Source organism: Haliaeetus albicilla, chromosome 17 (genome assembly GCF_947461875.1).
Source record: "Haliaeetus albicilla chromosome 17, bHalAlb1.1, whole genome shotgun sequence".
Classification (NCBI taxonomy): Eukaryota; Metazoa; Chordata; class Aves; order Accipitriformes; family Accipitridae; genus Haliaeetus; species Haliaeetus albicilla.
Genome location: NC_091499.1, coordinates 10,304,983 through 10,324,856, shown reverse-complemented (window position 1 = coordinate 10,324,856; position 19,874 = coordinate 10,304,983). Strand labels below are relative to the sequence as shown.

Genomic DNA, 19,874 nt, shown 5'->3' with positions numbered 1-19,874 from the left:
TACGTATATGCAGACCAAAACCAGTTTGGGTAATGCAAGTGAAATGCAAGCAAGGCACAGCACCACAGTCCTCAGTAACAGCCTATCTAAACCCAGCCAGCATCCCGCATATTTATTGGGGTGACCACCCTGTCTTGTTGCAGTTTCATTGCTATTAGCACGAGTATTTCTGATACAGCTTTGCACAATTTTTCAGGTACACAGTACCAATACTTAAATGCTTACACATGACATAAAATGAAACTAACATCTGTGCCTACATAGGCAATGCACACTTCAGCATTATCAATAAATAATTTGGACATGAACTGGTGCCTTTTGGTTAACTAGAAATTATGAGCTCCAGTTATATGTTCACATGCTTACTTAAATCAACTACAAGGTCATATGTACAGCACAAATTTTTCTTGATACAGCTATTTTGGAGGTGAGGACATGGGTTTCAAATAGTGCTTTTCAATCTGTGCATCAACTGAATGCCAGGCAAAAGATAACTGAAAAAAAGAAAGCATTAAAAAAATAAAATAAAGCACTATGCAAGGTCTGCATTTGCACCAAAATTTTTCAAGAAACTGAGAAAGAAATCAGGGAAAGAACACTGCTAATCAGAATAACTATAAAAAAAACAACTCTTGTACATTCCTATTAGAGATGGGATTAAAAAAAAAAAGGCAATGGGGAAAAGGGAAGGAACACCCCAGAATATTTAGCTTTGTTCAGGGACAAAGGTGAAATAAACTATAACAGTGTCACCAATATCTTAATGAAGCTTAAAGTAGTGTGTTTTCCCTATACCCACAATAGGCTCAGAGCAAGATAAGCCATTTATTCTGCCTCTGCTACAGCAGAGGCAGTAACTGCTCACTTAAACTGGGAATGATCTCTGTGGCAAAGTACTCAGTGTAAGGCTGGCCAGACCTACACCTATTTTAACTAAGCAGCCATCCTGATCTATGTGATCTGCATCATTACATCACTTAATGGTCTACGAGAGGATTTGAAAGCACAACAAAATAGAAGGCTATGCCCTGCTTATTACAGCCAGAGACTGCAGAACCTAAGTACCCGTAAAGCAGCCAGGAAGAAGCACTTCAAAGAACTAAGGGCAGGGATGCAAAAACAACCACTTAGTAGCTTTCATTCTGGAAAGAAACATGCTTACAAGGTTAATTTAGTAACAAATGCCAAACATAGGAAGGTACTCCTCAACTCTCAACTACAATATTCTATTAACTGACATAGGCCTGTTGCCACTGCCACCATAGGTTACTATTTGGCTACTTGGGAACAAGTGTCCCAGCTTTCCTAAAATACCAATGGGAGTAAGAATTCCTGCATAAGGAAAGTGGCAGCGTATTGTAGAAATCTAGACACAAAACCGGACGTGTAAATTGAAAATGACCAGAAGTCTTTTTCATCTTTTACCTTTAGAAGAGCATTTTTCAGCTAAACCTTTGTTTCAGCACTGCAGTATTTTAGCTCTAACCTGAAGTATCAGTGTAATGATACCACACTGCCTAAACAGGTCTGTAACTCAAGGGAAGTTTCATGGGCTGTAAGTTATCAGAAGTTCATCCCAGCAAAGAATTAAAATAAAAAAAAAATAAAAAATCCCACGAGCAGCACTATCTAAACTTCATACTTCCAAAACAAGCCAAAAAAAAAAAAAAAAAAGGCAGAGAAGAAGTCTTTTCCCTACAATAATCCCACCATGTCATTTACCATTTTCAATGTAAAATTTGTAACCAGTCCCAGTGAATATTTTCACATAAAGCCTCTCAAAATTTGACAAGTTCCTATATGAGAATACTTGAGCATGACACCCTTCTAACGACACTTTCCGCATTGAAGCGATTTCAGTGAAGTGATGCTTCTTCCCCGCTCTTTTTCTTGTGTAATTGAAAAATACTCAAGTCACTAGCATAAGTAGTCGAGCTACTCATGAAACAGGATGAGATGCAAAGGACACAAGCTGCAACTCAGGAAATTCCAACTAGGCATCACCATGAGGATGGTCTGGTCTAACACTGGGGCGGGCTGCCCAGACAGAGTCTCTGACCTTGGAGATATTCAAACCTTAACTAGACAGCTTTGAGCAGGAGGTTAGACCAGATGACTTCCAGAGGTCTCTTTCAACTAAGTTAGTCTATGATTCTAGTATTTCTTTAGGTCTTAATAGTTAGAAGTAGAAGCACCTTGACCTTTTGTATTTTGCCACTGCACCAGCAGATGCTTCTTTACTTCCTGACTTTAATCACACACGGATTCTCTTTTGAACGGAACAGACTACCAGAAAATCTGTAATAAGTGTACATCACTTGTACATGGCCTAAATCCTGAAGTCACCCAAAATTCTCTCTCAAGTCAACACAACAACTTTTCTTAAGTGAGTCTTGCCTGACAGAGGGCTTATGCAAGTTTCCAGTGAAGTCTTCATTAAATGCAGGACAAAATGTAAAGGCAATTCTAGGCATTGCCACAGCTCAAGTGACCACTGCCATTGCTTCCTTGCTCTTACCTCCACAGCACCACTGAATGGAAGCCCAAGTCAGCAAAGCTGGCTGAACTTTATTCTTAACTAAGGCTACAGTTCGAGAACAGACATCAATTGCTGGACTTAAAAACCAAACAAAACACAACACACAAACTTGAGAGGACCTCAGTGAACTAGCCTGTCCATTCTCCTTCCCCAGTGTTCTCTAAGAGTTATTTAAGGACTACTTTAAGTATTTCAGTAATTTATTCTAATGAATTATCATTTCCCAAGTAACTTATCTGTACTGCAGCTTCCTTACTGCAGCACCCCAAACATTTTGCTATTCCCAGATATTCTGGATTAAAAATACATCCAAAGAGTTCAAGACAGCTGGAGATTAGTTACAGAATGCTCTGTGACAGTGCAGTCAGTTGCTGCCTGAATGAACAGCCATCACTATTAACATCCCCTTCCTCAATAAGTACAGGATGGTAGCCTGTCAATTCAACCACAACAGAAACAAAAGAATTTTAAACAGAGAAAAGCTTTCAAACAAACAATATTTATCCACAAAATGTTTAAAAGTTAAGGGTTTAAACAAGATGTTCCAGGTCAGCCACTCTTCCTAATTGGCTTTATTTCCAAGGGTATAAATAAATTCTGCTAGAACAATCAAGCATCTAAATACATGTAGTTATGCCTGGTAATATACATTCAGGTTACTAAATCTCAGCTGCACATGCCATTTGTGCACAGACTAAATGAGAATCAAACTCATTACACACCACTATTGCCACAGTAGGTGGCCATGGCATTTTTCTGCATACACTTGTTTTATTAAATTATTCAAATACCTACTGTGAGTTATCCACTAGAAATGCCTGCAGAGACAAGATGTAAAGCCTCTGACATGGAATAAATCTTTTTTTATTAATATTTTCTCATGTCTTTCATCTAACATCCTACAAACTGCCTATTTTGAATGAGCAAACATTTCAGATGTACCAAAAGAATGCCTACAACTCTGAAAAATGAAAGGCAGTAATTCCATTTCATACCAATCTTGAAGTAAAGCAAAACATCAGCAGCTCTCCAGTTATATAAAAGAAATTTTATAAAAAGTTTGTTGTAATTTGTGTTTCTACCATTCTTTTGAAAAGCAGTGCATACAAAGATTGCAAAGTACAGTATACAAATAAATATGCTAAGATTGCTGTCAATTCTGCAGACTTAAGAATTACCTGAAAGGACATCGGAGGTTGGTAACATAGCGCACAATACTGATCAGCTAATACTCTTCCAGATATTTGGCAGTGGAGAGAGAAGTTAAAAAACTGATTCATCAACTGATTCACTGTTTCCTGACTATTTTCTGACCTTTCCAACCTGACAAATTTCAACTTTTTCCACATGTAATGAACTAACCTTTACCTCCCCCTTTTTCTTCTTAATTTACCATACAGAACTTTTTCCCTGATTCACTCAACTTGATTTTTGAAAACAAAGACCTTTCTAGGTCTAAGCAAACTCCTAGTTTAGGTTGTCCTCTTTGCTATATTAACTAAAATTAGTTCATTATCAGCGGTCCCAATAAAATCTGGAGCCACAAACAAAAACAACTGGCAATGCAGAAAAGCCTTTTGACAAGAAAACACTATCCTCTAGTAGCAAGCTGAAGGAGAACAGTTGCTTTCAGCAACCCATGAAGCCAAGTTAAGTGTCAGATGCCAAAAAGATGCAATTTGCTACTATATGTAAGCAAAAGGCACTGCTCTCTCAATTTTAGAATATGACGCAAGTGCCCAGCAGTAAATCCTAATTTTCAAAGTAGAGAAAGTAATTAGTGAGGAGGTTAGGTTTGATCAAACTTTCTGCAGACATCGACTATCAGCATCACAGCTCCTGAACTCTTCTCACAGAAGCCACCCCTGCAGCCCCACCATTACCAAAACCTTGCCATGTAAACCCAATACAATCACAGGCTAGAGACGTCCCTCTCTAAACTGAACTTCCTCCTCTGCTGGAATCAAGAACTACAGCACCTTGATTCATATGCATACAAGATCAGTTTTAGTAACAAAACTGCTGCACAGACAATGATAACTTTTGGAGAGTATCATCTTTTTGCCTACTGTGTTATTCCTCGTTATGAAAGGGATTTTAATTTAAGAATTTTCCCTTGAGTGATGTTTCTTGCTTTTCCTCAAAGATAAGACTTCAGCGACAATTCTTATTTATTCTTACTTGTTAGCCAGAATCCTGGTAATGCTATGGCAGCAACGTTAGCCTGTTTGCTTGGGATACGGAGTTCAAAGTATAAACCCCACATCCCTCCGCCTCTCGTAGAGCAATTCCACCCCACCCCCAGCAAGCATGTACCACCCAACAGTGTCCGCCAGCCAGCTGAAAGTTAATCCTTATTTTGTTCAGGTTACTTGATTATGGAGCCTCAAGTATTGTTAGTGCCAACATAATGGAGATTAGACCACACAGCTGAATGAAGGTGGCTGCCTATCAGTCCTGGCAGCCCAGTCTTGGAGTTAAGACAACCACAAATCCTTAATGCTGATCATAAATTTATCAGTACCCTCAAATGCTTCAGATAATTACTAGATTTCACAAGCTAGCTCCTATTATCCAAAGAAGTCAGCCACGTTCTTCCCAGATGGTCTCCCTCTCTTCCCAAAATAAAGTTTCCACTGAATCAATGCCTTCTAAACTTTCCCTGATTATGCAGCAAATAGCACACTGTCACAGCATAAGTCTGGCTTATACACCTTAAGTGCTACATCAGCATTCTGCTCCCTTCTATTACTTCCAACAAAAAGAAGTCTATGATCTTCCACTTAACATGGACTAAAACCACTGCACGAGACTACAAAATTACATCCCATTTCAGTCCTCAGAGGCACCAGCACCCTGATTCTTTACTGAACCCTCTAAGCTTCTGCCAATAGTTGCACACTCTTTAGGACAACATAGTCCAGGCTGTATCCCCTTAAATACAGAGGATTATTTTGAAAAATCTAATAATAAAGCGGATGACTCAATAGTTTCTGAAACGCTCATAAAGAAAATTACATTCTACATAAGCTAAAGGTTGCTAAAGAGATGTGGTTTTATGTAGCTGGTTTTCCTTTTTGTACCACAATAATCTCTCAACTTTTAAGGCCTACGTAGCTTAACTGAGAGCCAGTAAGAGGTGCACAACATAGTGATCAACATTTAATCAGCTCTTAAAAATGTACAGCTTTGCTTTCACACGTAATAAGGCAGACTAACATCAAACAGTCAATTTTTGAGCATTATTAGACAGAGGGCCAAGAGGGCTTTTGAGAAATTGGGCAGTGGCAATAACATCAGGAGCATGCTTACGTTATATAATGCAATTGTGCAGAATTTTTTAATTTAACTGTAAAAAAAAACCAAAACCCCAAACCAGAAGCACACTCATCAGGGTAATACACTTTAGTGCTGCATCAAGTTCATACTATTCTGTTACCACAAAACGAACTCATATATAACATCACCTGCTTCTTGCAGACACATCAGCTTATTCAGAGCTGGCTTTGATACCTACACATGGCTTGAAGTCACCTAATCATAGCTCAAGTTACAAAGACGCAGTGTTCTAGAACAACACTGAAAGATGTTACTACATCTATAGCAACAGTTGGAAGTGGAGGTTTTTGTTCCTTCACTGCAGTTACTCCTCTAATGATCGAGACAAGTCCATGCACTATCTCTTCAGGGTCTGCTGAGGTTTTCATATGGACAGAAAGGATATTAAGCGCACAGGTAGCCATGAGATGGAACAACACTCAAGCAGTCTTCACGTTCCACTGTTAGGTTCTTCCAGTCTTTCTGCAAGCCTGGAAGACCTCCAATTCCATTGCGGGACAAAACAAACCAACAAACCAAACCAAAGCAAAACATCTCTAAGCTAAGCCCTTTCAAGAATTCCTGAGCAGCTTTCTACAAGACCAGACAACATTCCTGAAAGAAATGAAGGTATGACTACAGAAAAAGAAAATCCTGGGAGAAACCAAATATGACTAACAAGCTCCAAAAAGTCTTAAAACAGCTGGTAACATGGCCATGAAACTGCTTACCTCTCTCTGTGCGTTTGATAAATGTATTATGACTCTCCAAGGCCTGTCCCAGCATTTTCCAATGAATGTTATCCTTTTTCTTTAAAATAATCTCTACTTTCCCAACTTTTTCAGCAATGTTTACTATAAGAGAAAAGGTTTCACACTGTTACTTTTAGTTACATTTTGTACAAAAAAAAAAATTTTACTCCTCCATTATAATGAAATTTCAGAAGAATTAGTCATTTCTTAAGACATACAGAATTAATCCATTAAATTAAAATACCAAATTAAATGTACTTCCAGCTACCTCTTTATCATGTTTTACAGTGCATTTAAAACAACAAGCACTAACTTAATATGCATAATTAATGTATCTTATTTACTAAATACATTGTGAAAAGCTTCACAGCCCAACTGGTCAAAAAGAATGCTCATGAATTCAGAGTCCTCATTTACTGGAAATTGATAACTACCACTATTTACTACTTCCTTTCTTTTCAAGACCATTTGAATGAATAATTAAATCCAAGGAAATACCAGTCTAAGCAAAGAACAGTTTACAAATACACAACAGAACCAATTTCTAATTATTTTAACATTTAGTTGTACTCAGAGGGATCCGAGCACCATCAACTTATCACTTTCACAGGCCCAAATGCCACCATTTTAAAAAAATAAATTATTCAATGTTATGGTTTGATTTGATTGTGTCAGAACCTGGTGGTAAGCAAAACTGTAAAGTATCTGATGAGTCAGAAACATAAATTGAAGTTCCACATTCTGATATTAGAAGAGATACAGAAGTGCTGCAAGAGGTGGAACTTACCAGCCACGTCTTCTTGAACTGCATGATCCAAGTCTGAAATAAAGAGAAACAAAATCCATGTTCAGCAAAAACAAAACTACATTGTAGTCATCATATATACATACAGTTTAAGGCTAGGAATACTGAGTGAACTAATGAGCCTAGAACTCTATGCATCTTTATCTGGCCCTGAAATTCCACTCCTGACTTCTGCAGGCCTAATACATTACATCAAGAAAGGCATCATTTTTCCCATTACTTTTAACAATGATTCATCTAAAGCTGCCAATCTACATTTATCTAAATCATTCCACATGCCCTTTTTGAATAAGAGCATTTTAATAACCATCAAAAATACACTTGAAGAAAAATTTTACACAACTTCTACATCAATTTCTTACTACACTTTATTCCACATGTAAAAAAATTAAGTACATACTAAACAAATGAAGATATGAGTTGATAAACAATGTAATTCCTTTTCATCAAGGTACTTTAAAGTAATCATCTCTAATGAAAGAGGAGTAAAATATTAATTGGTATACATAAAATGCATATGGTCAGATGAGAGGGTTTTAATAAATTAAAATTCAGTACTTTTAACTGCAAAATTACAGTACATACCAACTTCTACAAGATACGAGTGGTCATCCACGATTTCTCCCCTTAATCGTTTGTCCTCACAGTCAACTATCACCAACTCTGCATTCATATCCTTTCACAGGCAACAACAAAAAAAAAAGTTTTAATAAAGTTCTCCCAGAATTCAAGCTGGATCACAACTGGATCTTGTAATTCTCCCTTTCATAAAATACACTTACCTTCTGCTTAGTATATATGACAATGGTGATCAAACTATCTGTTTGGAACCAGTCATAACTGTAAAACAAAAAATGCACTAAAGAAAAAAAATATATACTTTCTTTGGGCATACCAAAAATATACTTAACTAGCAGTTTTCAAGCAGAGCTTCTTTCATGAATTTACAAGCCAAACACATTATTTACTACTTTTTGAAGAGGTAAGTCCAGAGCCAATAATTTTGAGATGACTATTAAAATAACAACAGTCTAATTATGCATCCTGATAGCCTGCACATTATAGCTAAAATTATAAGGTGTTGGTTTTACTTAAAAAGCATATGCATCCTCTTTGCAGTATATGAACCTTCCTAAGAAGACAATTAAAATCTTGACTCCAGACAACAGTATTAAATAGCCAGAATGGCTTCCAAGAGTTATAGATTCCACACACATACCACAAAACCAGTTCCCTTCACCTCCCCAAATCGACATTTTTACACTCCTATGTTCCCAAGCTGCCCAAACCTTGTAATTAATCCAGGGTAAGGTAAGAAACAGAAAGCCTTCAAATGTTAGTTGTTTGTATGGCCTTACACTTGCCAAGAAGTAACTCACCACCCAACCCCAGAAGAGCTATTCCTTTCTCTACCCATTTTCACAGGGACCATATATCAGACAATCTCATGCCTGGCCCTCCACCATAGACATGGATAGTTCTTTACTTGGCTTCCAGCTGGGCTGCAATCCCAGCCAGTGAAAGTCAGCTCTGTCCCAGAGCAAAGTTAACCCCTCGCATCTACATTACAACTGTCTTCTCCCTTCCCCAGTGTCCTAACCACTTCCATCTACTGTTTGGACTCTTGGACCAGAAAAGAAGGCAGAGAAGAAGGATGCTCCCTCCAGCAGACACTCCTGTCAGCCAACACATTCGAGGCTGCACACCTTCCAGTCACACACCAGAACATGCCAGACACACACAGGAAGAAAGGCAGCAAGGTTTGGGGAGCACTGCAGAAGATAAGCCACATTCCAGTTTACAAGCCACAATAATTTATATGACTGCACGTAACTAGCCCAGAGATTACACATTCACAGGAGATTTTGATGCAAAGTGAGAAACTGAACCTTGGAGACTCAAGGCATCGTGGAGTAAAATGATATGTCAGTGACAACAGCAGGCATATCACAGTGGAGTTTTAGGGTCTGCTTCACTTTGCATATTGTAGAAACTTGAATACAGCTATCACAATATATTCCGGCTTGAAATGAAGTACTTTTCCAGGGCATGACAACTCATATGATTATGGACAAATTAACTAAAGTCAAAAAAGTAACTAGCCCAGCTGGAATCACTTTCCAGGAGTTTTCTCAAGATGCAAGCCTGAGGAGCCTGCAAATATAAGCCATACATTTATATATGATGCCAGGCTGTTCAAGTGTTAGAAACCAACAGAGCAAACCAGGAACCTTGCATTGTCATCTGTCTATACGGTCAACATGACCTTTGGCAAATTGTTTAAACCTGAACCTCAACTTTCCTACTTATAAGAGGATGGTAATGATACGTACTCATTCAGCTGAAACATCAAGAACTAACCACGGAAGAAGTTGCCTGCATTTACTAAGAACTGCACAAAATTATTAAATAGAATGTTCAACAGACAATGAAAGACAAAGGTTTACCTTGGAGTTAAATCTCTAGCAGAAGCACCCAGTACTTTCTTCTCAGGAAGCATACCTACAAAGAGCAGAGAGTCATTAAAATATTTGCTGTGATGCTCACTTAACAGAAATCATAATCAGGGATGTTTTGGGTTTTTTAAATGGAATGTTCTCAATACTCTGCCACAATATTTAGTGGCTTTATTTCCACAGGCAGCCAGAAGCGTCCATGTACTTTTTAAATTTTGTTTTTATTCATCACTTTGCCATGGAGAGCAGGCTCCTAGAACATGAAGTTCTATTTCAGAAATTAAGAGTTCCGTATACTACACAACCTGTGCGTGCAGCCCTTCTGGTACATGTAGCTTGATGTCAGTTTCATGTGTTATTAGCTTGTGCTTTCACACTTTGTGATAGTGAAGCACAGAAAAATAGGTTATCTGAATAAATCTCTAACAGAACTATTTGTTTATACAATTCAGATGAACAAATTCAATTTGGGACATCTGGTCTAACCTAATTCACACATAAAATTTCACATCAGTCAGTTAATCAAAGATATCAGCCTTAATCTCTCGTACTTTGCACTTTGCTAGGAATTTTCACAGATTTCAGCTACTCACTAATTATTGAACAGCATGAAACAGTCTGAAAAAGCCTTTGCTGGGAGGCAACACTTGGTCAGTCTTTGAAAACATCAACTGTACTAATCTCTGGCCTAACAGAAACTGAACATATTTGGCAAAAAATTGAGCAGAGATGATGGATAAAAGCAACTGCAATCCTTCATCAGTTTTAACACAAAGAAATTACATAGAATCATGATGGAGGAAGCTGCACAGACTGAAATGTAATATGATTTGTAACACTACATGAACAGTAGGAGTTTTCCTGGACAGTGGTTAGGCAGAGGCCTAAGATAACAGTTGGCAAGTGCTGGTTTCAAGCCTATTCAAAGGCAAACCTTGCAAACCTGAAATGGCTATGAATAAAATAATTAATATATGAATCCTCAGTTATCTAGATGATTATCTTCTAAATGCCAGTAAGTTTTGTAGTATGACTACAAGCTTAAACACAGTAATTGAGTGGCTCCACCATGTGGGAAGTAGATAAAAACAAGAGAGCCGCTCTGGTCTAATCCAATCTGTCAAAACTATTTGATCATCCAGATGGGGGAATTAACCCAAAGCAATTAAAACTCGCTGGAATTACTTATTCTTTGATCCTTAACTACCCCTAAGTACACACCATCTGCAACTGCTGAGGAAGCTAAATGGCAGAGCAGTCACATCATTGCAAAAGAAAAATCAATCACCTAATAATAAAAACCTTCTCAAAGGCTAAGCCTTTCTTGAGGACATACATCATATGCTTAGGTTGGCCTCCATGGATAACAGGAATTCATGGCGATACACATTTCTGTTTGCTTTTGCAGGTCAACAGAAATACATGAACAGCCGCAATAAAATAGAACATTCTGGCAAACCAAGTTATCTATGAATTATTCTGAAATACTGTAAGATGCTATGTGAAAACAAGAAGTCACATTGCAATAAAAAGACAATGATTCAGGTGATCAGTGAACCAATTAAGGAAAGTGCTCTACTGGTCATGGTGGTCATAAATAAAACAAAGCTGGTGGTGAAGCCAAAGGCTGATGGCAGGCATGAAATGAAGGAGTTTAAGGTGACCAGGATGAACAGCAGAATTACAACTCCGCATCTCACAAGAGCAAACTTCAGCTTGTTCTGGGAACAGTTTTGCAGAATCCCATGAGATAGCAAGGCTAGTGATAAGAGTTTCTCACACTATTCATAGCCACATTGGAGAGAGCTGGGTTTGACAGGTGGATTACAATCTGGATAGAAAATTAATAGGACTGCCAATCACAAAAGGTGTGATCAGCAGTAAAGTCCAACTGGTGGCTAGTTACAGTTGGTATTCCCTAGGAAAAAGGTAATGCCAATACTGTTCAATACCACCATTAGCAACCTGAAGGGCACACATTGTCCCACTGTCAGGAAGTACATGAGCAATAACAAATCACGGGAAGCAGGTGAAACAGGAAAGGTTATGGCTACCATTCAAAGGGACCCAGACAGACTGAAGAAATGGGCTCACAAAAGCTCCATGAAGCTCAAAAGCAAATGCAAAATTTTGCACCCAAGAGAAAAAAAAAATCTAATGCAACAAAACAAGTGGGAGGCCTGACTGGATAGAAACGGGCTTTGCAGAAAACCTTCCTGGGACTCAGTAGACAAGTCAAACTTAAGCAGATACTACATCCTTGTGGTGATGAAGACCAACTTTATCCTGACCAAGAGCATAGCAATCAGTTCAAGGGAAGCGATTCTTCCTCTCTGTTCAGCATTTGTGAGACTACCTATGGAGTACTGTGTCCAGTTTTGGCTCCCCAGTGCAGGACAAACATTGATATACCAGATCAAGTCCAAGGAAAGGCCACCAAAATGGTCAGCAGCTGGAGCACAAGATATACGAAAATGAAAGGAGGCTGAGGGAACCGTGTTCAGCCTGTAGAAGAAAAGGCTAAGGGGGAAAGCCAACTTCAGCCTTCAACTACCTAAAGAGCAGGGGGTGGGAGAGAAGGAAGAACAGAGAAGATAGCCAGACTCTTCCCAGAGAGGGACAAGAGGCAATAGACAAGTAGCAGCAAAAATTCTGGTTATGTATATGGGGGTGGGAAAAAAACCCCAACACACAAAAAAGAGACCCAAACAAAATGCCACACCTCTTCACTTCCCATGAGGGTGGGGTTGCTCATGAGCAATCTGATCTAGTATCAAAGTTCACCCTGCTTTGAGCAGGAGACTGGACTGAACAAGCTTCAGATGTGCCTTCCAATCTAAACTATTTTAGGATGCTCTGAAAGCTTTCTGTACTTATGTTTTCTTTGTTCTCAGAAGGCCCAGAACAACCTTGACCCATATTTGTAAACTCCAAATATTACTAAGAAAACCAGGAACACTTATATTACTTATGCTAAAGAATTCCAGCTGGTTGAACCTCAAGATTTAGTTTTCCATACTGGAAACTCTAGCTCAAACTCTCCTCCCATCACCCTTTTCCACACTGTAAAAGTATTTTCAAGGTCTGATGTGCATATACTCAAACACCAGCTTGTTTTCAGATGGTGGAACTGCCCAAGTCATATTTTTTTACTATTAATATTACAAAAATCATCATCATCATAGTTTGGGTGGAAGAGAAATTCAGTTTAGCTCAAAAGTGCAAGGCTGAAAAGATAATTTTAAAAATATGTCTTTGATACATATTTGTTCTCAAATAAACATGAAGTTTTGAGGCATGCTTTGATAATGGCAGTGTTTTGAAATTTTGATCTTTTGTTAGAAACTCAAGTATGAACAGATGTTGAAGAACACATTAGGCTACACCCATGCTGATTGTTATCACTAGCAATATATTCTGAAAACTTCAGCTTTAATTGCCCCTAACATTACATACAGTTGATGTTTACAAAAAAATTGATTGATCTGAGCACACTCCAAATACAATTACTATTTATACATTTTAGATTAAGACAAAAATGTCTTCACTAGTGCCCACAACTTCCAAAAAATCAAAGCCCGTGCCATAGGCTTCTCTTTCCCACTTTCAGACAGTGATGCTTATTTCTAGACTCATTTTGACTTAAATTTATGAGAGCTAATCACCAAGACGCAACAACAGAATATGAAAAACCTCATGGAAGGTAACCTCAGAAACTGACCTCTCCGATTTTGGAAAAAATCTTGCCAAACAGGTAAACTGAAGCAAGCAAGCATCAGTATTTTAGCAATTTCTGGAAACTACCATCAGAATCATTTCCTATGTCTCCTGACAAGTCACACAATATGGACAAGAAAATTTATTGCTAGGAGCAGGAGGGGAAGCAAGATGGAAAAGAGAGGGAATATCACTTATTTCTTTTTACCTGGGTCCACTGTGAATTTGAAAGACGCATAGGAAAGTTCTGGACAGCTAGACAAGCACAAAAACTAAGGAATTCATGAACCAAAATAACCAAGAGGAGAACATTGAAATAGATGGCAAAATTAGTCTTCTACTTGAATACAAAATATTTATTGTGTATGTAATGACTACTAGCTGCTAGTGATGATATTCTGATAAAGCAAAGCTTGTTTTCTAATTTCCCCAGTCCTTCAAAGCAAGATTAAGAGGTTCCAGCAACTTGTTCACTGCTGAAGGGAAAAAAAAAAAAAAAAAAGGACAGTAGGACAGTCAGGCAACAGACCCTGTCAAAGTTTAGCTTAACATCCTACAAGGCTATAAAGCAAAACAGGAACAAATAAAATCAGTCTTGCTTACTTTTATACGATGTATGTTTAACTTCTTGTGTAGCTCAATGCTTGTGCATATTAAAAGGTAAACTGCCTTTTAGAAGTCAAATACAACATTCACAGAACACAAAGGGAAGGCAATGAAGACAGTATGAGAAAAAAAGAAAACAAACGGGAACTCATATTCACCACAGAAACATGAACAAGTTATCTTCCCCCTCCCTGTGACTGGACTTGCTGGGCACCACCCCTGAGAACTTCTCTGGCTTCATCTTAAGACACATCTAGGTTTCTGCACCTCCTGCCACTCCAGAATTTGACTTCTCTAGGCTCCTCTTCCAAAGTTTCAGCCTAAACTTTTCTCTGACCAATTTACACCTGTCCCTTTTCATGCCAGTAGGTCAGCCTTGAGTTCAAATTGTATTAATTCCCTTCAGAGGTGTTAATCTTATTTGTTCCACCAGCGCACCCCCATCACACCTCATTTGATGTGACTTCATAAGCCATATTCTTTTAGGAAGCCTCTTATACTAATATGACTAATCAGTCTGTAACATTTCCCTAAAAGCATCAAAATCAAATGCATAGTTCTTGATCACTAGCAACCAAAGCTACCTCCAGTACTTAAGGAAGGGCTCAGCAAAGGCTTGAATGCTTCCCCATCTCTACAAGGACTACCATCAACCTCCTGATACATTCACAGAACCATAGTTGCTTCTCTTAGAGCTACACCAACTGTCAGCCCAGTCATTCTCACAGTTACATCTCAAGTAGTTCAGTCATACTGTAATCAGCTAATTCACCTCCATTTCAACTCATTTCCCAGTCACGACCTTCCAGCTTTTAGTAGAGATTTACCAATTCTAAGTGTTCTCCAAGATTTTTGTCTCATCTCTGCTACTCCAGACCCATGGCTACCTAGCTTTTCTGATACAGAGAAGGATCAAAAAGCCTGGCAATTTTGTTATGGCAGATTTCATAGCACACAGTAATTTGTGACCTATCTTGTCTGACTTGAGCAGAAAGCTTCTCCATCTCATACCTCCCTTATCTATACTACTCTAATGCAGTCTTAGAATACTTTTAAACACTGAATTCACAATACCTGATTAGGATTTTGCCTTCTGTAATTTCCACAGATCACTAGAGCATCAACATCAGATTCAAATATACAGACAGAAGTCTGGATAAACAGTGCTCATTTGACAATATTCAATTAAGTCTAAGATTCACTCCCCATCTTGCTCTAGGTAAATACTTACCATTAAGCTGTTTCTTCTCTTCAGACAGAGTCGAAGAAATCTCTACAAGCATTAAGAAAAAACGAGCAGGACAATAAGAAGTTACAGCACTGTACTTGCACACATCATGCTAAAGAAATAAGCCAAAGTAAGGACCTCCAAATAAACCTTCCAAAACATTAATAGATTAACCAGGATGCTTCAGATATCAAGAAGTCACAAATAAATGCAGCACTGATTACCATTCCAAAAGATTAGTATAATTTAAAAAATATTACGTTAAAAATGCCAAAAGTTGCACAGCACTAAGGGTAGGAAATGCAAGAACCCTTGGCACTTCAAAACAAACATCACAGATTATCTTGTGCTATTATAAACTTCATAGCTAAGAAGCTTGCTAAATCTGTCAGACTTTCGATGACATTTGCCTTACGACAACACATAGTAGACACTGAATCTGACCAACCCAATCCTTGGAAATCTAAACCCAATCCTTGGCAGAAACCCAGGAAAAATAAAATCTTTCTATAAGCTCCTCCTGTCAAATGATTTTATTTGACATTATCTGAGTTTTTCATTAAATCTACAGTATGCTGCAACTACTCCAAACAAATAAACAAATACTAGCAGAAAAAAAAGAAGATAAAGACGATGCAGCTGAATTACATAGTGTCAATTCACATATAAGGTGCTCCACTCAGGGAGAAAGGCACTGCACCTCTCAGCCACATATCCTTCTGCTCATAGCACATCTGTGGGGAAACTAGTCCTCTGGATGTACCCAGGCCCCTTTCTGCCTTCTCTACATTGCACATCTCAACGTCCCAATATGAAGGCACATTTTATATCCTCTTTTATGGGAGCCAGGTTTGGTGAAGTGGGAGAAACCAATGTGTTCTTCCTGCTCCCTTTTATGAAAGGCAAAACATGAACGTTTCTCCCCTGTTCTTCTGAATCCCTCCCAGTGCTCTGCATCACAGCAGCCAGTGTTAGAGGAAAAATGCCACTGTGAGAGAAGTGAAGGAAAGGCTCCTGGAACAGAGCACCAAGCATACAGCATGGCAAAATGACTTCAGAGCTGACCAAGAATTGCCTTCATCAGAGGCTTTCAGGTTCTGCCACCGTAACGTAAAAACAAAACACAAGATGAATGGACAGTTCACCAAAAATTTTTGGTTGAGGCTGTATTTGTCTGTGTATTCTGCTACACACCACTTCGAGCTTTCTGACAGGATAGGCAAGTCATTCACAAAAATTCGTTTCCAATTAAAGGTCATTTTTTGTGTTCAAAAGTCTACTCTCATTTCACTACATTTTAACATGTTGCACCAAAATTGGCATCGCAATTTTAAGGATAGCTTGAAGCATTTCCAAGGCACAGCCTACCTCTCTTCCTTGGATGACACCATAGCTCTAATCTCACTGAATTAACAATAATACAACATGCGCTCCAACTCCCAAATTATGTTACCACTGAAGTAACATAGGGACATATACTAACATGTGTCTATGAGAAACATTAGCAGTATTAAAAGATACCAGACAACAGATTAATGTCTGTGCTAATGTTTACAGCTGAGTACCCTGAAGAGAAGGCAAGCAGTTTAATGCTGTACAGGTTTGCTGAGGAAGATAATGAAATCATCTCTTACATGCCCAGGTACTGCTGTAGTTACTGCACTGGCCTTCTCAGCAGGTACAAATACTACATATTTCAGTGCACAGGTCCACTGTAATACCACAGAAGGGACACTTCAGAATTTCCTATTAGTCACTACCATACCATCAAACAGCATTCCCCCAAAACAAGTTGACAAAACATTAACTATCACCAACATCTTCAAAAGATTCTTCTTTCTTAATACCACCCCCCCCCCCCCGAGTATGCAAGGACAAGCTTCAGCTTCCTTAAACAATTCAGTGATCAAATAATTGTACCATCTTCCAAAAAAATACCAGAACACAGGAAACAAAACCAAAGCTAAACAACCGCAAATCTTGCAGCAATGCCCCAAAACCTACATCTGCCTTACTTGCACTGTATTGAGACTGTAGCAAATAGCAAGTACTAATGCTTGCCCTACTGCCAAACATTCACCCTCTGCCACAAGAAGAAAGCAATGTATCCATAATTTGAAGTCCTATCTTTCCTCTGTACTTATGGGCCCATTTAATCCTATATTCAAAAACACACACCTTAAATTAGTATTTTATTCTTCTACTTTCAAATGCAAACTTTGCTGCATATGGTCTTCTGGAAGGATGCAAGACTGGAATTATTGCTGGTTGACAGTAAAGTTAATCAACCATGTTTTTGATAATTCAAAAGAGGAGGATACATAACCTACCACGAATCAAAGTAAACTTTGAGAACTTTACAGTGAAGAATTTCAGCAAATCCCATCTAAACAGTTTGATTCTTAATTAGTGAAATTACATTTTTTCAAGCCTGAAATGGCTAGAAGAGACACAGGCAACAGAACTGGTTTTATACAGTTGGCAACCTTTATCCTGCAAATTTTACTACAGGAAAATGGATGGAACAGTCCCACTACGGAGGAAAGCAGAAAAACGAACAGCACAAAATGGACTGTCATAGCTGGCAGGAGCAAAGGCATGTTTATTTTTTACTGACTAGCTGTCACAAGAATTTCTTCCAGTTGCAGAAAAGTTAGATTAATGAAAATGGCAAAAGTCAGGTTTACTTTTAAATTTCTAACTCAGCTGACAAAGTAGCAGTAACTTACCTGTAACAGCTCAACTCCATGAAGCAGTTATGCTGTCAAGGATTCTCCATACTTTGCAGCATTTACCTTAAAAGGTCCACACTGGAATTAGCTACCTAGCAATGTGGAGATGCAAAATACTATTCCCTTTCATGTACAGGTCAAACTCAACCTGTTAGGTGATGTGATCTAAGTGCTAAGCAAGTATGCAGTGCACCTTGTCAGAAGTTGAAGAGCTACAAGAGATGGCTGAATTTGTGAACTAAAGGATGCCACAGAATTTGAGAAAAACAGTTGCAGACATTAATTCTTCCATGTTTTCACTGCAGTTTTGCTAAGGGTCAATAATCAGTAACAGTGTCTGCCTCCTAGGTATAGGAAATTTTTGCTGTAGCCTACAAACCAAAACAAATACTGAAGATTAAAGTCTCTGGAAACCATCACCAGCATTTTAAGACAGTATACTACATCTCTTGCTGTCCTGGCTCAGAGAATTCTGTTGTATCAGCAAAATTTTCTCCAAGTAAATTCAAACTAAAGGACCCAATAAAGTGTTCTGGCCATAAAGTGTATTCAAATATCTCAATACATATGCAACTTGCCAGACCTATGTCTGGTGCTGACATCACCAGATTGAAAATACTGCCTTTTATTTCAAGATGAGAGAGCTGCCTACAACAGTGTGTCCCCTGGGATCAGAAGAAGAAAGAGGGATCTTGTGGGGAAAAAAAAATTATTTCTATCTACATACGCACATAACACACACACACGTGTCTGTTTTCTGATGACTGAAAACAAATGAAGCAATGCAGCAGTACATTACTTACAAAAGTCTTCATGCATAAAATAGTTTCATCTTCAGCTATCTGCTGTAAAAGGACTGAATATATACAACAGCCTTCATCTATATGCAAGAATAGACTCTCCTTGTAAATATGATGATTTAGGATTTCTCATAATTTCCAGACAACTTTGGAATAAAGCATAATAGAAATTATTTCATTCTTAAAACCCTCACCTTTTGGAGCAGCAATAGGCTTGACAGCCATTCTCCCAACAAGACATTCCTTCAGCATTGATTCATAATTGACCCAACGATGAACCTATATTAATAAAATTGGTTTTCACAAAATTTTTAATTCTTACTATGTTGTTCTATGCACTGAAATAGAAAAGTTCATTTCTGTACAGTGGCTAATGTAATTCATTTAGCAGATTTTTTTTTAAACAGACACTCATTATTGCATTGTTCAGTACTTATTTTTACTTCTATTACAGATAGCATGTAATTAAATGAAAAAATAGGACCATGATAAAGTGACGATAGTTTAATTTATTAATTTTATATTTTGCAGTATCTGAACATCATAACCTTGAGCTACAGAAAATATTTCAGACCAGCATTGTTATGATGTAGGCTATGCAATTAACAGAATCAAGACCTTGCCTTTACAACAAGGGTAATTAATCTTGTTTATATACAAGTGAAGGGAGAAGGGATGAAGGAAACAAAGATAAAGAATAGCAGTTTAGACACACAAACACCTCCTACCAAGTTGGTGTATTTCTTTTTGTTTCTGTCCTACTATCACTGAATTATTTGGAAATTACCTAATTTAGAAAGTTAAATAAAGTGAAGAAAAAGGAGTAGCTTTACAGACCAGAACTGGAGAACTTGCAGAGGAAATGGATGGCAGAAAAGCCAATTCTGATAGGGCATCCAGGATAACATCACAAGAAGAGAA

At 38.1% G+C, this 19,874-nt stretch overlaps 1 protein-coding gene across 2 annotated transcripts in view; it reads right to left on the bottom strand.

Moving 5' to 3' along the window:
• The window catches only part of CYB5R4 (cytochrome b5 reductase 4), a 44,413-nt gene that overhangs the window by 10,870 nt on the left and 13,669 nt on the right, over positions 1-19,874 (bottom strand). The window contains exons 4-10 of one of the 2 annotated variants that reach the window (XM_069804788.1): positions 19,148-19,232; positions 15,425-15,466; positions 9,862-9,916; positions 8,197-8,254; positions 8,000-8,090; positions 7,397-7,429; positions 6,589-6,711 (exon numbers count right to left, since the gene is read on the bottom strand). In XM_069804788.1, coding sequence (XP_069660889.1) covers positions 6,589-6,711; positions 7,397-7,429; positions 8,000-8,090; positions 8,197-8,254; positions 9,862-9,916; positions 15,425-15,466; positions 19,148-19,232 — 487 coding nt within the window. The remainder of the gene's footprint in view (positions 1-6,588; positions 6,712-7,396; positions 7,430-7,999; positions 8,091-8,196; positions 8,255-9,861; positions 9,917-15,424; positions 15,467-19,147; positions 19,233-19,874) is intronic. The other variant, XM_069804789.1, reaches the window with a different exon arrangement.